We start from the raw sequence: 15,952 nt of genomic DNA on the forward strand, positions 1-15,952 counted from the left end.
ATATCGTGAACTTTATATTAACCTTGCAAGGCAGTAATCTTATAAGGCAAGAATTTACATCATGTTTCTTAATTTCTTGAAATAATTGAACATATTAGTAAGAAGTTACCTACATCAGTAATTTTATGTTGGTCTTTTTGTCTCCTGTAGGTGTTTGTAAATAGCTATGTAGGAGGGTGTTTATGCACACACGAGTGTGTCTTATATTGAAAGAGCATCTGTATTCCTTGATGAAAGCTCCTTCACTGACACTTTATTGCAGTGTTAAGACATCTTAAAAACAGCAAGTTTTTCTATTGGTGTGTATTGTTTTCTCTGTCTTTTTAAAGTGGAAGGGTGGGCAAACTAGAAATACTTGTTATCAGTCCAACAGTGATTGATTTTGGTCTGTCAGGATTACTTTCTGCATCTGCACATGCTTTCACAAACTTTTACAAGTTATAAACCAGTGTGATATATGTAAATATTCTTGCACAAGGTAAAAGTGAATGTGCTTGTTACCCACAGTGTTCAGAAGGACTCTGTTGTTTTGAAGTTCTCTGTGGATAACAACCTGGAGAGCTCATGTGTGTGAGGGCCCTGTTTCAGTAGAAAGGAGATATGCCTGTCAGCAATAGCTGCTAAATCTTGCATGCAAAAAGCATGATAGAAGCAAACCTGACAATTTGAGAAGTCCTGGAAAACTTTATGTTGATATGAAACAAGAATCTTTATCTAAAATACAGAGTAAACATTTCATACATGTGAGTACGGTGGGGAGAGATACATCAGGATTCTGCTACTCTAAGCTATTAACATTACACTTCTTGTTCATATTTTTGCAGTGAAAAATTAAATAATATAGTACCCCAAGAAAATGTGTTTTTTTCAAAGGCTGTTTGTTATTTCATCATTTTATCTGTTGAGAAGTACAAAGTGAGTGTAGTTTGTAATATTTCTTGATAGGGTAAATGCTTCTTAGTACAAGATTAACTGTTAGGGAGATTTTGTTGGCTTAACCAAATGGAACTTTATTTTATATTGTAACAGCTCCTGCACCTTCAAACACTTCCCACGTCCTTAAGTTATGCCAAACAGAATGCCTTGTCCCCAGCACTGTAAAAACACTCAGCTGTTGAGCTGTGGCACACGATCTCCTGTTTTTACAAGGGCTTTTGAGCTGAAAAAAATCCCTGCGTGCAGATGTGTGACAGCCACAGCAGCACACACGCAGCCCAGGGCAAGTGCTGTGGAGTGTGCTGACAGTCTCCTGCAGGTGACCTGTGAGCAGTGTGGGTGGCAGTCACTTGACACTTGGCCTGGAGGGTGCTAGATTGCTCTGTGGGGTGTAGGCAGTTTGTCTCTGAAATAAAGAGCTTTCTTAAAGTCACTATGTTTGAGGGTGCTTTAATAATGAGAAATTTTGGTAGGAAGTAGCCCACGTAATGTAGGAAGAAAGCAAATCTGAACCAGATTTCTACCTCAGGAATCTCAAGTGTGTCTATTGAAGTTGTAGCCAAGCAGCTCCCCACAACTGTAACTACTCTTGCTATGTAAATCCTTGAGCAGGATGTATGTTTGGAAATAAGAGCTTTGGAAACACAGTTTAACAAGTTTTGTTTGTTTTTGTTATTATTTTTTTTAAAGGAGTTAACTGTGACTGTCCTTTTTAGCATCCCCGAGTCTTTTCAAGGATAATCTGAATATAAATGTTGCTTCAGATGTCTGTTGTTAGAAGCATGGTTCTGAGCATAAGTACATTTTGGCAGATTTTGAAGTGGCAGGCATTGTGGTTTCAGATTCTTCATCTGAATTTTTGCAGTTTGGATCAGTGAAATAGGGAACGGAATCTGATGAGTTACAAAAGAGTATCCCTTTTAGAATGGGTATTGTTACCAAAGCCAAGTCTCTTAGGTTACTTCAAAGAATTTTAGTAAACTGAAACTCCAGATTGTATAGCACAATTTTGACTGTAAAAGCAATTTCCCTCAACATCCAGCACAGGGAGATTTAAAACAGGAACATCACCAGCTTTTGAAGGTACTGAAATTTTTCTGGCAAACTGAAGTTTTGAGCAACATGATGCTTCACAGCCCTATGCCAAAACTGCATCTTGGATGTTTCTTTTGTTCTGGAATTAGCAAATGGGTCCAAAGTTGATGCACTGTGGCTTCATCTGCAAGGCTTTTTACTAATTCTCTTTCTGAAGTTTAGTTTATAGATTAAAATACTAATGAAATTTTTGAGCAGTGATTAGGCTGCTAACAGTAAGTTTCTCACACCCCTTAAGTTGAATTCTTTTCTATAAAATTTAGGAGAGTACGTTCAGTTAAAAGGAACTTTCACTGGAGAATACCTTGGTAATAAATGCTTTATTTTCTTGCTTGTGTGGCTGTTAAAACAAACGGGCATTTTACAGTGTCTTGTCGAGATATGCAAACTAGAAAAATTCTTCTGCCTTTATCTGAAGAAAAAGACAATTTAATAGAACTTGTTTATGGGGCTTCTTCACTATATTTTGTCTTCTAGATAAATATTCAGTGATACACTGGAAAATTATGTCCCATATATTCTGAAGTCCCCAGTCCCTCTAAGTAATAGGCTACTAAACCAGTTCTTCTGTTAGATAACATCAATATATGTTAAAATGTCAGCAAATCATTTTTATTTTTTAATTTAGAAAATATGACAGTGGAATCTGTGAGATGGAAAGATTCTTACTGACTTTGTTCTGAACTAAGCAATTATTTTGGGGAAAGTGTGTATAGGAACAGGATTTTCTGGTGATCAGTATTAATGCTGACAGCTCCATTGCCTGGACTGAATGGAAAGCATATGTGAGGAGGTCTCTTTGGCTGGGCTGAGGGAATGGTGATGGCACAGGAAACAAGATCAGAGACGTTAAGTCACATTACTAGGTATCTGAAGAGTTCACTGTTAAGTAATACTGAATGAAAAATACCATCTTTTCCTTAGAGTAATTTTGGAGATGAATAAGAAGCATTAGAATATGTAGTTGCTATGCCAAATATTTGAACTATTTAATAAATTTTAATTTTCTCTTACAGAGTGTTGATATTGGGAGCTTCAGGAGGAGTCGGTACATTTGCTGTACAGGTAATAGAGCACAGCATGCACACATTTTCAAACTATTCAGTACAAACAAAATTTAACAGAAGGGAATTGGGGGAAGGAGAAATGAAATACCGAGCTACCGACTGATCCCTCAGATCTCCAAAAGCGAAATATCTTGAAATTTATTCCTTTCCCTTTCTTATATTGTATTAGGTTAAAGTAGGAAGCAGGGAGTTTGAAAGAAAGGCGCTGTGAGTGTAGGCAGTGAAAGATTGCGCTTCACCGTTCAGGAACAGGAAATCTCTTGATTTGTGAAACCTGAAATATGTAGCCTGTTTTCATTATCTTTCAGTCAGCTCTGCTCCATAAATATGAAAAGAACTTGATGTATGAGGAGAAAAATGACGGAGAATGTAGATGATTGCAGTTGTGATTTTCCGTAATATCTTACTATGTTTAGCTGCTGTGGGTGGTCAGATGATGTAAGAGGCATGAGGCTTTTATGTGCAGTGTATGGAATGGCTTAGATTAACGTTCCCTCACTCTTTGCCCTGCTGCCTTTTTGCCTTCCTTCATTCCAGTAGTCCTAAACTTTGGAGAGCCAACATAGTCTTGTGTTGATCCTTTAACTGTGGGACATCCTCTTTTCATGCTCCCATTTAACTGGGGAATTTTGATCCTTAGTGGTGTCATCATGAGCAAACATCTTCCTCTTGAGAATATGGAAAACGTGTGGGTTGTGTGCTTGCATCACCGTGTTCTGTGTTACTGGACCATAAGCAAAATGGTTTGAAGAGGCTCATAAGAGAATTTTTAGTGGTATGTTCTTTGCCTGATCTACGATGAAGCAAGTTTCTGTAGAAAAGGCCAACCAACCACTGGCTACTTGTGATTTATGCATGATTAATGCTGGTTAAGCTATGTAATTAAACCAGAGTAAATAAATAAATTTAAAAAAAAGATTACTGTGAATGAAAATGAGAATTACAGAAGAGATAAATACCTAGCAAAAGTCCTTGCTCTGCTTTAACTTTGGGAGTAGAAGATGACCTGACATCCTCCCTGTGGTAAATCAGAGGTGACTATTTCTTAGTATTAAAATTGTATTTATTTACAGTGAGATAGAGGTATGGAATACTTAATGAGCAGGTATAAAGATAAAATGTTTTAATCCCTACAGTGGTTGATCTGCTGACAGGTTTACAGATTGTTAGCTATATAACTGTAGAGTAAGAGTTATTGTCTGAGTTACCAGATTCAGAAAGCAAACTGAGTATTTTATTTGAAGTCTTACTTACCCTGAGACCTGGTATTTTCAAGCAGAATTAAAAAACCCACCCTCCTCGCCCACACCAGCTCCTCACTCCTTAAAAATGCCTTAAATATGAATAAATTCTAACCGTGTGACAAGTCACTCTGTGTTGGAACAGTCCCCCCACTCCCCAGTAAAACTACTCACTTACTATACAAATATAATGAGATTTTGTCTTTTTAAGCTGATTCATTGTTTCACTAAATTCTGTACTTTTCACCCTTTTTTTCCTTCTTGTTTTTAGCTAGTGAAGGCCTGGGGTGCTCACGTGACAGCGGTGTGTTCTCATGATGCTAGCACGCTGATGAAAAAGCTTGGAGCAGATGATGTGATTGATTACAAATCTGGAAATTTGGAAGAGCAACTTAAAACATTGCCCTTGTACGTGTTTGCATTGCTTAATACTGAGATGAAGGAACTGGCGGTTGGTCTTTCTGCCTTTTGATTTCTTGGCTCCAGTCTATCAGTACTCCCTCTTCTCCATTTTTTTTTTCCTCTGTTTCTAAAGCCTTACTTTCTAAAGCAAATTTATCCCGGCCCTTTTCAAATGTAATTTGCCAAGTGGGTATTGCAGGCACAGATTTCATTGTCAGATTAAGCCAGTTAATTGGGATTGTGGAGGCAAGCTCACACTTCTGTGTGCTTCTCTTCAAAGACTGTGATTTGAACAGTTCTGGCAGTTTCCATTCTAGGATCTTTGAGCACTTAAAACGCATGAATAAATTAAAACAAGTCTCAGGAATCCTGTGTGATGTTAGTAAATAGCAAAATTGATCTTGTATAGGGAAGAAGTGTGTCATAAAGCAGTTAAGTGACTTGCCTGAAGTCTTCTAGCCGCTGTGCTACATAACTGGGAGTAAATTTCTCTCTTGTAACGTTGAGTACAGCTGCCTCTGATGAATAATCGCATTTATCTTGTCACAACAGTTATGTTTAAAGTAGCTGGGGGGTTTCTCCTGAACTGAAGCTTTTTTTGCCTTTGTAATCTTTCCATCTGTTTAAACATGGTCTGCTGTGGCTTTCATTTGAAGATGGTACTTACGTTGCTGTTCTTAGCTAGATGGAATTAATTTGGGAGGAGAAATAGAAATTGTTCAATCTATGAAAGAGTCTTAGCTAATAACCGTGCTGAGAAGGCCTGTGCCCTTTATCTGCGGCGTGATTGCTGGCAGGCCTGAGATCAATCGTGGGGATATTGGCTCTGTCTGTTTGGGCAGAACATGCAAAAATGAACTTAGCAGTTTGCAAGCAGTGCTAAATTGTGCTAAACATCTTAAATGCTAAACACCCGATCTAGTGAGCAACCGATTTTAGGAGCTATGAACAGCGCTTTATCAGGGTGCAGTTCCACAGTACAGCCAAGCCCATCAGTCAGGTGTACCGAGAGGGATCGGTCCTACAACCTTCTCCCTTTCAGTTGGACTGATTCTTCAGACTCCGTGGCAAGCTGCTTTTTTTTTTTTTTTTTTTTTCCGGAGCATTAGTTTTCCCTGTTTTAATTCCTATTTTGTTGACAGCTGTCAGGTTGACTGAAGAATAACGTGAAATCACACCCTTGGAAGACAGGCAGGAAAACTGTCTTTCCAGAGATGAGAACTTTTCATTTGCATAAAGGATTTTTCCTCATGTTTGTGGGTTAGCTAAATGAGATATATGTGTACACACAATGTGTTTCTATTTCAATCTGGGCATTTACAGATGAGAATGAGCTGTGCACCTAACAGAATAGGTACTTGCATAGCTCCCAGTTGCCATATTCATCTGTCACAGGTTCGTGTGCTGGGATAGATGAGAATGAATGCTCAAACTGTGGCTTGGCGCCAGAGGCTGCATATACCTGTGCATATACCTACGTTTTAGACCCTTTGTGTTGTTAGGTTCTACTTCAAATAGGTAGATGCAGAGAAGAGAGCAGTTAGTGGAGATGAAATGTCAGTTGATTAATTTGTTCAAGTAACTTTGGCCGCTGGAACTGGTTTCCACATGAAGGCAGCGTAAACAGGAGATGTTCCTGGTCAGGGCAGGAGTCCAGACGAGTGTTCAGATGCACACAGCCCACCACTGAATGGTAGGACCAGACCTCAAGCCTGTCCCAGTGGTCTCAGTGGGAGGGATGAAGGGAAAAAGCTCTAGAGGGCTTTAGAGAGAGTGCATCTGTGCCTCTACAAGTCTGCTTTTTGGAGTGGTTTAATTATCTAAATAGCCTGTATCTGCTGTGCAGTGAACGGGCAATATCCTGCGATTTTAACTCCCTCTCTACAGTAAATTGGCATTTAGTTGAAGTCTTGCAGGCAGATTGTTTTAATGTATTGCCATGACAAGTAGAAATGCAACATCTGATTTCTGATGTGCCTTATTTTAATCATGATCACTTTCCCTATATCATGATTTCAAGGCTGTTCTTTACATGTCTACAGATTTGATTTCATCCTAGACAATGTCGGCGGATCCACTGAGAAGTGGGCTCTCGATCTCCTGAAGAAATGGTCGGGAGCAACATACGTTACCTTGGTGACACCTTTCTTGATCAACATGGACAAACTTGGAGTAGCTGATGGCATGTTGCAAACAGGAGTCACGATAGGTTCCAAAACTGTAAAGGTATTTGACACGTTTCTATATACTTGAAAGTTGTGTTATATCCTCATGGCTTCCTTTGTGGCTTGGATTCTAGTGACGTGGTTCATCCGGAGGCATCTACCTTATTTTCCTCATAGATCTTTAACCTACAGATGCATTTTTATTCTTCCCTTCTTTCTTGCACCAAAAAAAATAAATATTTGGGATGATGCTGATTTGTATATGTGGTAGTTTGGGGTGCTTTGAAGTTCTGAGTCCTTGTTGTGCTTTTCATTGTAGCCTTTTCCATATGGCCTCCTGGTGAGTCCCGCTGACAGCTAGTGTTTTATGGTAAACAGAACAAATCCCTGCCCCATTGAAGTGAGGGAGGGGTTTTGCTGCTTGCTTTAGGCTGGTCAGGGTTTCTCTCAAACATTGTTCCATGACTGATTCTCTTCATCCTATTCCAGCACCAGCCAGTAATAAAAGTGGTTGAGGGTGGCTAAAAAGTCTTTCATCTCTTTCATGTTCATGTGTCTGGATGGTGATATTGATTTTTCTAGTTTAAAACAGTCTCCCAGTGGCCAGTTCAGCGAGGCTTTTTAGAACTTTTCCCTTTCTTCTCTCAACATGTGTACTTGCTCTCCAAATTAATGCTTTTCAAGCTGTTGCCATGGTTTTCCTGTGATAGAATGGCTGAATGAGATTCTAGGTCCAGGACCAATATTTTCAAAGGAAAGCTCAAAAATGAAATGAAAAGCCTGGAAAGAAATCATGCAACATTATGCATCATTTTGCAAGTTTCCATGATGTCCTCATTGTATGCCATTTATTAAAAATCAGCTCTCTGTGGTGGATGAAGACTTGTAACAACTTTCTCAAAGGAAGTGCTCTTGACTTGTACTCGTGTGATCCTCCTAAAATGCTTTTCACATGAGCTGCCATCTGTCATCTGATGGTGATGGCTTTGGCAGATGTGATGGTGGAACATTTAATCACTGGCACTGAGGTGGAAGTTTCTGAATGTCGTATTGGAGGGTTTGTTTCAACCACTTTCTGCATGTGCATAAACATAGAGCACCGTCTCTGTGTTACGTAAGAAATAATGCCATTTGTGGCTGTGGAGACAAGGTCGTTGTTTTTCTCAACTAGCTGACTTGTGCAATTGGACACAAAATTCACCCTGATCCTATTGTGGTAATACAACATCTCTGTCTGTACATTTAATCCATATGCTTAGGTAACATGTTTTTTTTCAGACACTGGCAAATAATTTCAGTGTTTTGTTTTGTTATTTTACTTGAATTGTTTTTGTAGTGCTGCTGTCCTTACTTCTATTTCCCATTTCAGTTTCTTCTCATGATTTTAAAAATATGTTTGTGATTTTTCTTGCAGCACCTCCTTAAAGGAGTCCATTATCGGTGGGCATTTTTTATGCCAAGTGGCCCGAGTTTGGATGAAATAGCAGAACTGGTTGATTCGGGAAAGGTATGTCAGTTATTTGTGTTTTTGTGCTGAAAGAGGTACTGCTTTGACTCAAAAACAGTGTAATTCACAGCTGAGGAATAAAATGTTATGAGTCACAGTGAAGAAAACTAGTTAACCATTGATTTGTTACAGTTTCTGGTTTCTGCCTTCAGCAATGAATTTAGGTATTTATAATCCCTAAGGCTGTTCTGCCTTCTCCCTCTCCTTCTCACCCTTTTAAAAAACACAGGAGGTTACAAGGAAAGAACGTCCAGCGCTTGGTTTTAGTGCCAATGGGAGTCATTTAGCATGAACTGTTGAAAATTAAACTCTTTTAGAGGCCTCGTTTGGTTCTTTTGGTGAGGATGAACACGACTGTGCGTATAGCTGCATATGCAAAGTTCCCTAGGCTGGATGATCAGGAGCCTTGCACTTAATGTGTGCAGAATGAGAAAATTTGGGTTATTTCAGGTTGTAGATGATCTGCTTTGGCAAAGTGGTGTCGAATTATCCCAGTGCTTCGGAGTATAATGTTTGTGGTGATTCAGCACCGTGACCTGATACCTTTGGAGTGTTGGTAAGGTTTGGGGGCATCTCAGAGGAGAGGTACGAAGTAGCAGATAGAAGTAGCAGATAGGTTCCTGCTTTCCTGATCTTTCCAGGTTTATGAGCTTTGTAGAAGAGGTGTGTGCAAGCACTTTATCACCTGTTCCTGGGAATGTGTGGTGCTGTTGGTCCTGGCAGTCTTCTCTCCTGGAGGATTTCATGGTGGCAAAATCTCTAGAGCAGAGAATACGGGCTGGTAATCTTTTTATGTGGAGCCTAAGTAGAGGAGGAAGTTGAGTCTGCCCTGACAGCCCAGAATTGCAGTATGTGAACTGCCAGGCCGTCTTGTGCTCAAGGGCTGGGCACAGTTAGAAAAATCTAGCACTCTTGAAGGCACTTTGAGTTTAGATCTCCCTTTTCTCTATGCATTATGTTCCCAAATTTCATACAACAGCAAATACATTTCTGTCATGCTTTTATGACCTGTTTGCCTCTATTTCCCTCTCAGTGCTGCTGGTCAGAGTGAATATCCCGAATTCAGCCACTCCTACCCCTCTGTTGTGACTGGGGTGCGGCTGATACAGCCAGGGGAGAGTCTGCGTTTCATAAAAACTTGCCTACTCATACGCAGAGCCTGTAGCAGCAAATACGCTGTGGTGAAGTTGATTCTGGTTAGTTTTACACAATTCTGCATTGCACTTTGAGCAGTGCCTAAGGCCTTATTCCATAGTCTAGGAAGAAACCCTGGAAGATGCTTCTCGTCCTATGATCTCATCCAAACACACAACTAAATTACAATTGACTAAGGAACAGAAACGTCCTTGTCTTCGTTCCTACCATTTGTCCTGATCCTTAGCAACTTGTTTTGTGTTCTGCTCCTGCCTTGTATGCAAAACAGAAATGCAGAATATGCCTGTGAAAGCTTCTTGGAAAACACCTGTTTATGCAATAGAGATAGGGCTTAACTAGTGTTCGTCTGCCTAATAATCTGGACAGGTGAACTGTAATGCCTTTTTAAAATGTACGTCATGCATACATGAATGTCCTGATGTGCTTTTTGTTGTAAGATGATCGTGGGGATAAAGATGTTTGCTTGTGTGTTTTTTTTCCCAGTTATTATTCTGTGTCTGCTAGAACAGGTCATAATGTCAGGCTGTTTATCTGCATAGTCATTGCTCTACCAGGATTTTGCTCGATTTTGTAAAATATTGTAAACACCTGTGTTGTCAACAGCCTTGTATCCCCGAGATGTGTTCCATTTATACACGTTAGCAAGAATGAGATTTATTGTCAAGAGACAAGAGTTTTCTTAAATGGACAGATCGTCCATTCAGAAGAGTAGGTGTTTGGAAATAGGGGAGGTGGGAGATGTTGGAGGCACTATACCATAATTTCCTGTAACTAAGCGTTGAATAAATGTTAGTGTTTGAATTGGAGTAAAATAAATGAGGATTTTAGGGGGAAAAAAATAAATAAAGTGTTAGAATGTAGCAAGAAGACTTGGGAAAGCCAGCAGAGTGAGCTCATGTAGTTGGACCTAGTTTTGAGTGAGTACGGATTGGAGTATTGCAGATTTGGTTACGTTGAAATTTCAGTGAATTTTCCTTTCTTCTGTTACAAACATCCTAATTTTGGGATTGTGTGATGTCTGAATAGGAGAGCTTCTGAAAGAGAGGCATTTTTCAGGACAGCATAAATCATGAGGGAGGATTTAAATGAAGGAAATTGCAAAGAGCTGATGGTGTAGAGAGATGTTATAGCAAGTGAAGCTTTGAAGAGCACACCCCTGAAGCAGCTGCAGATATCTGTCAGGTGCTCTTTCTTTAGTCTATTTGCACCAACACAGATTTTTAGTTCTGATGTGTTCCATCACGTTCCTTTGTGAAAGCAAAAGGAATCCCTGTCCTTCAGAATAGGTACAAAGGCTGAAGAACAGGCACAAAGGGGGTATTTTATTTGAAGGTACTTGGGTTTCACACAGGTGATTTTTGCAATGAGGAGTAAGAGATTTGTAAGATTTTCCGCTCTGAGGAAGAGTTCTTCGAGCAGCCTTTTTTAACAGGGAGGAGAAGGAAGGAATTTGATGAGCTGGTAGGGCAAGGAAGGAGCATCGTTTTCTTTTTGTAATTTACCTGCACATCAGCTCAGTTCTGGGGATTGTAAAACCATTTTCAGCTTTTGAGCTGTTTTTGCTGCCTTGCTGTATAACATCGTGCCAAGAGACTGTTGTGAGGCTGATGGGCCAGGAAGCTGTTGCAACAGCAGTGGACAGGCAGAAAATCACATATATTCTTGTCAATTTTAGACATAGTGGCTACTTTTATATCTGTTGAGATGTCTCTTCTGGGGGTTCAACTCAGCCAGTTAATTACAAGCCAGTGAGGATTGGCTTAACATGGGGCCCACCAAATCAATTGATGAAACGAATGGCAGGAGCTGGGGATCTCTTCCCATGGCAGAGCATTCCTTACAAATTGCGAGGCTCTCAGCTCAAGACAGCTGCAATCAATAGAGTCTTTGGTTCAGGACATAGATTTGCTGGCATACCATTTGCTGAAGCATTGCCACTGGTCTCTGCTGGCAGCGTTGTCACTGAAAGGCTTGGTAGGGATTAGTTTGATGTATTTGTGATGAGTGTTGTGGGTTTGACATTGACGGTCTCAATTTTTGCTGCTTAACTTCTTGCTCCTTTCTGAAGTTGTGCCACTTAGTCCCTGGTGAAAATGTATCAACCTCATATAAACTGGGAGAAAACCTTTAATTTATAACTGAGCACACACTTTGCCTTTTGTAAAGCCTGGTGGAGGACGGCAGGCTCATGAGTGTAATAAGGGGAAAGTACATGTAGGTTGCTGTGTTCTTGCTGGACCATGGCAGAGTTTGGGTTCGTGTGATTTCAGAGAAAGGAAGAAGTAAGGTCTCAGATCAAGAGAGGATCACCCTCTATTGTTGCCTTTCCAAATAAATGTTACAGCACAGGTACACCTAAGGAAAGTAACGGGTGTGATACTGGGCATACTTTTTGCTGCAGAGACTGGTTGCCTGACTTAGCAGCCTGCTTTTGGGGATCCAAGGCCAGGATGCGCGCTGTTCTTCGGCCCTGCTGTGCCTCTTCCAGTGCAGTGCTGTACACACTCATTCCCACGAGCATCCTTCTCCGTGCTGAATTTTGAAGCTTGTAGCTTTTACTTTAATTTTGTGTCTTCTTGTTGCAGTGCTTTTGCTTGCCAGGGTGGGTTGTTGGCTAGAACCCAGAGTTGATAACCAAGGAGAGGTTGCCAAAGACTCTGTTCAGTCCCATCTCTTCAGAAAGCAGCCTCTCTCTGCAATTAATTATGGCCAACAAAAAGCAGTGATTTTTATTAAAACGCATCTGCTTCTGTGCCTACGAGTGATGTGGCTTGCTCATTCTCTTTATGAAGGTGGAGTGGGATTATGTCACAAAACGTCTGTGAGGAAGACTAGTGGAAACCTTACAAACTGGGAAAATAGCATTCGAGTGTGTGAGCTCACATAAACCCTGAGGAGGTCTGGAAAAATTCGGCTGATACCTGGTGTTTAATCAAATGTGTTGTCTCAGCCTGATGTAATTGTGTATTTTGTAGAGAGTGAGCTCCCCACCATCTCCTAGTGGGGAGCTATGCCCAGCAAAGCAGTGAATACAGGGCCGAGGAGACAGCTCGTGTCTGCTGTGGGTTTAATTTGCTGAGGCCTAAGGAGGTGCAGGTCATAAGGGAATGTTTTTATAAAATCTGTAAAATATATAGCATGCTTTTCTATATTTCATACTAAATATTTGGACTAAGCTGGCACGCAATGCCCTTCTGGGCGTGCTCCAGGTTCATATTGCTCTTCATTGTGTTATGTAGAAGCTATTGTCAGGGCCAGGTAAGGGACGAGAGGTTTTTAAACCTCTTCACACTCTGAACCATAGCCTGCTTAAGTAGGATTTATCTTCTGGTATTTTAATACTTGGAGTTGATACTCGGATACCCAGTTGATACCCAGTGTTCTTAATGTGCATGGAGTGAAAGTACACTGGGGAAGGGTGTGCTCAGCTAAAGGGAAGAAATGACAGAAACAGCAGTTTCTGTCGGGAACAGAACTCAGCATCTTGAAGGGGGAGACTCACTGACGGCCAAAGCAGGGTAGCAGCCTCTGCATTCGTGCCTGGGCTCACGCACCACGTTTGGGCAAGGTAATTTCTTCCTCCTCCTGCTCAGTGAAGTCACAAGGGCCGGCTGGCCTTCTCCATCAAAGGAAGCCCTGGAGGACGTTGAGCACGGTGGAGCACAGCGCCCAGGCCGTCAGCAGGGTCGTGCCAAGGCACAGCTCGTGTGCTGGGGGGCAGCAGCTGGAGGGAGGCACTCTGCTGAGCTAGGCCACCCTTCACAAACCTGGGGAAGAGCCAATGCTCCGTCATCGCCCTTGGAGTCAGAGGACTTCTGTCTTTTTGTTTCTGTCTTTTTGTTTCTGTGTGGGTCTCTGGGGTTTGGTTTTTCTCCCTTCTGAGAAGTTCAAGGCTCTAGGTCTCCCTCCAGCGGCAGGCAGCGGCTCCAACCTGACTCACAACTTGTTAATAGCGAGGGTCAAAGCTTTTGTCATTCCCTTCATGCTTTCTTGCTTCTCCCCTCCTAATTAATTCAAAGTGGAGCCTTGCTAGCACAGAAATGGAGACCTCCGAGGGTGGGCTTGACTTTGCTGTTAGCTGGAGCGTTTCTGCTGACCAGTCAGCTCCTGCAAGGTCTGCTCGCAGCCTGCCGTGCTCACAGGGGGATTGGGTATGAGGCCACATCAGTGCTCTGTGCCTTAATCAGCACCAGCAATTACTCTCTTTATTTTTTGTAACACATGAGTTTGTTTCAAGAGACCTAAGATTTATTTCTATATGTTCTGCATCAGAGAGAGTGAAGAGGAAGAAAACATCTTTCAGTCCCAATGTGTTTTCAGATAAACATTTCAGTGCGTGCGTGTGTAATCCTTTCTCTCCCAGACTTTAGCTTAATCCCTTTTCCCTGAACAAATAGGTGTCCCCTGGCAAGGAACTGATGTGCGGCTGTAAATAGGCAGTGTTTTTATTATCCAGTTAATCTCCATTTTTCATCGCACATTCAACAAACAGCAGACGCTTCCCTGCTTGTTTGTCTGCTCACAGGAAGAAATTTTATCTTAGTCAGTGGATTATGGTAAAGGCTGAGTGAATCACTGTGCCGCAACATGGTCAGCCCTTTCGGGGTTATTCAAACAATGGCGCTGAGCAGCCAGCCAGATAAAACCTTTAATGCTCTAGATTGTCAGGATCATCAGTTCAGTATTCACGGCCCTCTATAGCATTGCCTAAAGCCAGCGCTTAAATGGCACGAGGGGTGACAGCAGCGTGGCAGCAGATGGGCGCTCGGGGTTGGGGGACTGTGGTTTGGAACCACTGGGCTGAATTTGGGGTTCCTCCGAGTCCCCGTGTCACCACTTTGCAGATGGGGTGCCCTGAGCTGTGTCTAGTACACAGGGCGCTCTCCGGGGTGTAAGCTGCAGCCCACGGTAACTAAACCACCCTAAGGGTTTAATGGTCCTGTCTTTTTTTCTCAGCTCCCAAACGTTCCTGGATTCTTTTCAGGGTGTGAAGCAGGGCTTTGTTAGCTGCCGTTGACAAGAGCTGCTTGTGCAGGCACTGCACTCGTGCACGGCCCCACAAGGTTATGAAGGGAAGGGTCGGTCTTCTTCCCAACAGGCCCTGATGAGCAGCACGTGCCTCCTGCCCATTGTCACGCCGTTCGCTCAGCTGCTCGCCTTACCCCAAGACATTATCTCATCCAAGTGCTTTTGCTGCCAGGGGGCCCTGAGATGACTCCTCTGTGCTGTACGCTGGCTAAATGGGATTTTGTCTTCAACTTAGAAGAGCTAGCTGCACCCCCAGCTAGTGTTTATGTTTTCCTCTGGTGAGAGGATTAGGAGCAGTGGATCAAAGTAAAAGTGTGCTCTGGGCTGATATCAAGGTCCAAGGTAAGAGACCCAGCTCTGGGAGGCAGTTTTGTATGCAGTGCTTTTGTTGGCCTCCGGAAGGATGATTCAGAATGTAATGATAGTCTCTTCTCTTGGACTGGCAGTGACAAATATTTTTCAGAAGCAACTGGGATTTCTTTTCCCTCCACTGTGGGATCTAAAGAAAATGCTGGTAGGGTTTTCTGGCTCCTTAGTCCATGATGGGCACAGCAAATATGGTAATTTCACCTTCCTTATTAGCAATTGCTCTAAAACAATCCAGAAAGCTACTCTACAAAATTAATGCCAAAATAGCAATTGATGCAAGCTGGGCTTAATGATCTATGCCCACTGGAATACACAGTGGCTGAGTTTTCAAGTGCATCTGAATGATTCAGCAACAAACATTAGTGTACTTTTTTTTTTTGTACTTCATTTGTGGCCAGGCCTTTTGAAGATACCAAGGCACGTACTGATGCAGATGGGCACTGGCTTCATAGGTATCTTCAAAACATCCAACCCTTTGAAAATTCTTGGGTTTAAAAATAAAACCCTTATAGAAATAAGAGTTTAGAGCCTTGCATGGTGAGTTTATTTTTAGAGGCACAAGGTAGGGCTCTGATCTGTGCTACTAAAGAGGTCTCAAAACTTGGGCAGAGAAGGGACCGTGGAAAAGAAGTTAAAAACTAGTCACTACATCAAGCAACTTCTGCCTTAAACACTACTGAGAAACCTTCCCCTTCCTTTATACAGCTTTGAAGTGTGAAGGTGCTACAAGTCTGTTATTTTATTCCTAATGTAGTAATGCTTTACCCTGCAGATTCAACCAGTTATCGATCAAGTCTTCCCTTTTTCTGAAGTTCCCAAGGCCTTTCTGAAATTGGAAGAAGGACATGCACGTGGAAAAACGGTGATCGATGTTGTTAATAAAAAATAAAATATCGCTAATCACTGTACTGCCTTCAGTCATCCTTAACTGGTAAATGACACTTGAGCATGAAGTGGTATGGAGCAACTGTTTTTTCCTTACAAAGC

General features: G+C 41.7%; 1 protein-coding gene across 1 annotated transcript; it reads left to right on the forward strand.

Annotated features, from left to right (window-relative positions):
* The first annotated feature begins 165 nt into the window (after window positions 1-165).
* RTN4IP1 (reticulon 4 interacting protein 1) lies at window positions 166-15,873 on the forward strand. Its single transcript, XM_068677795.1, has 6 exons — window positions 166-299; window positions 3,048-3,096; window positions 4,611-4,747; window positions 6,784-6,967; window positions 8,321-8,413; window positions 15,738-15,873. The coding sequence occupies exons 3-6, from the start codon at window positions 4,671-4,673 to the stop codon at window positions 15,852-15,854; spliced, it is 471 nt and encodes a 156-aa protein (XP_068533896.1). The 5' UTR covers window positions 166-299; window positions 3,048-3,096; window positions 4,611-4,670; the 3' UTR covers window positions 15,855-15,873.
* The last annotated feature ends 79 nt before the right edge of the window (window positions 15,874-15,952 follow it).

The sequence above is a fragment of the Anas acuta genome, chromosome 3, assembly GCF_963932015.1.
Source record: "Anas acuta chromosome 3, bAnaAcu1.1, whole genome shotgun sequence".
Lineage (NCBI taxonomy): Eukaryota > Metazoa > Chordata > Aves > Anseriformes > Anatidae > Anas > Anas acuta.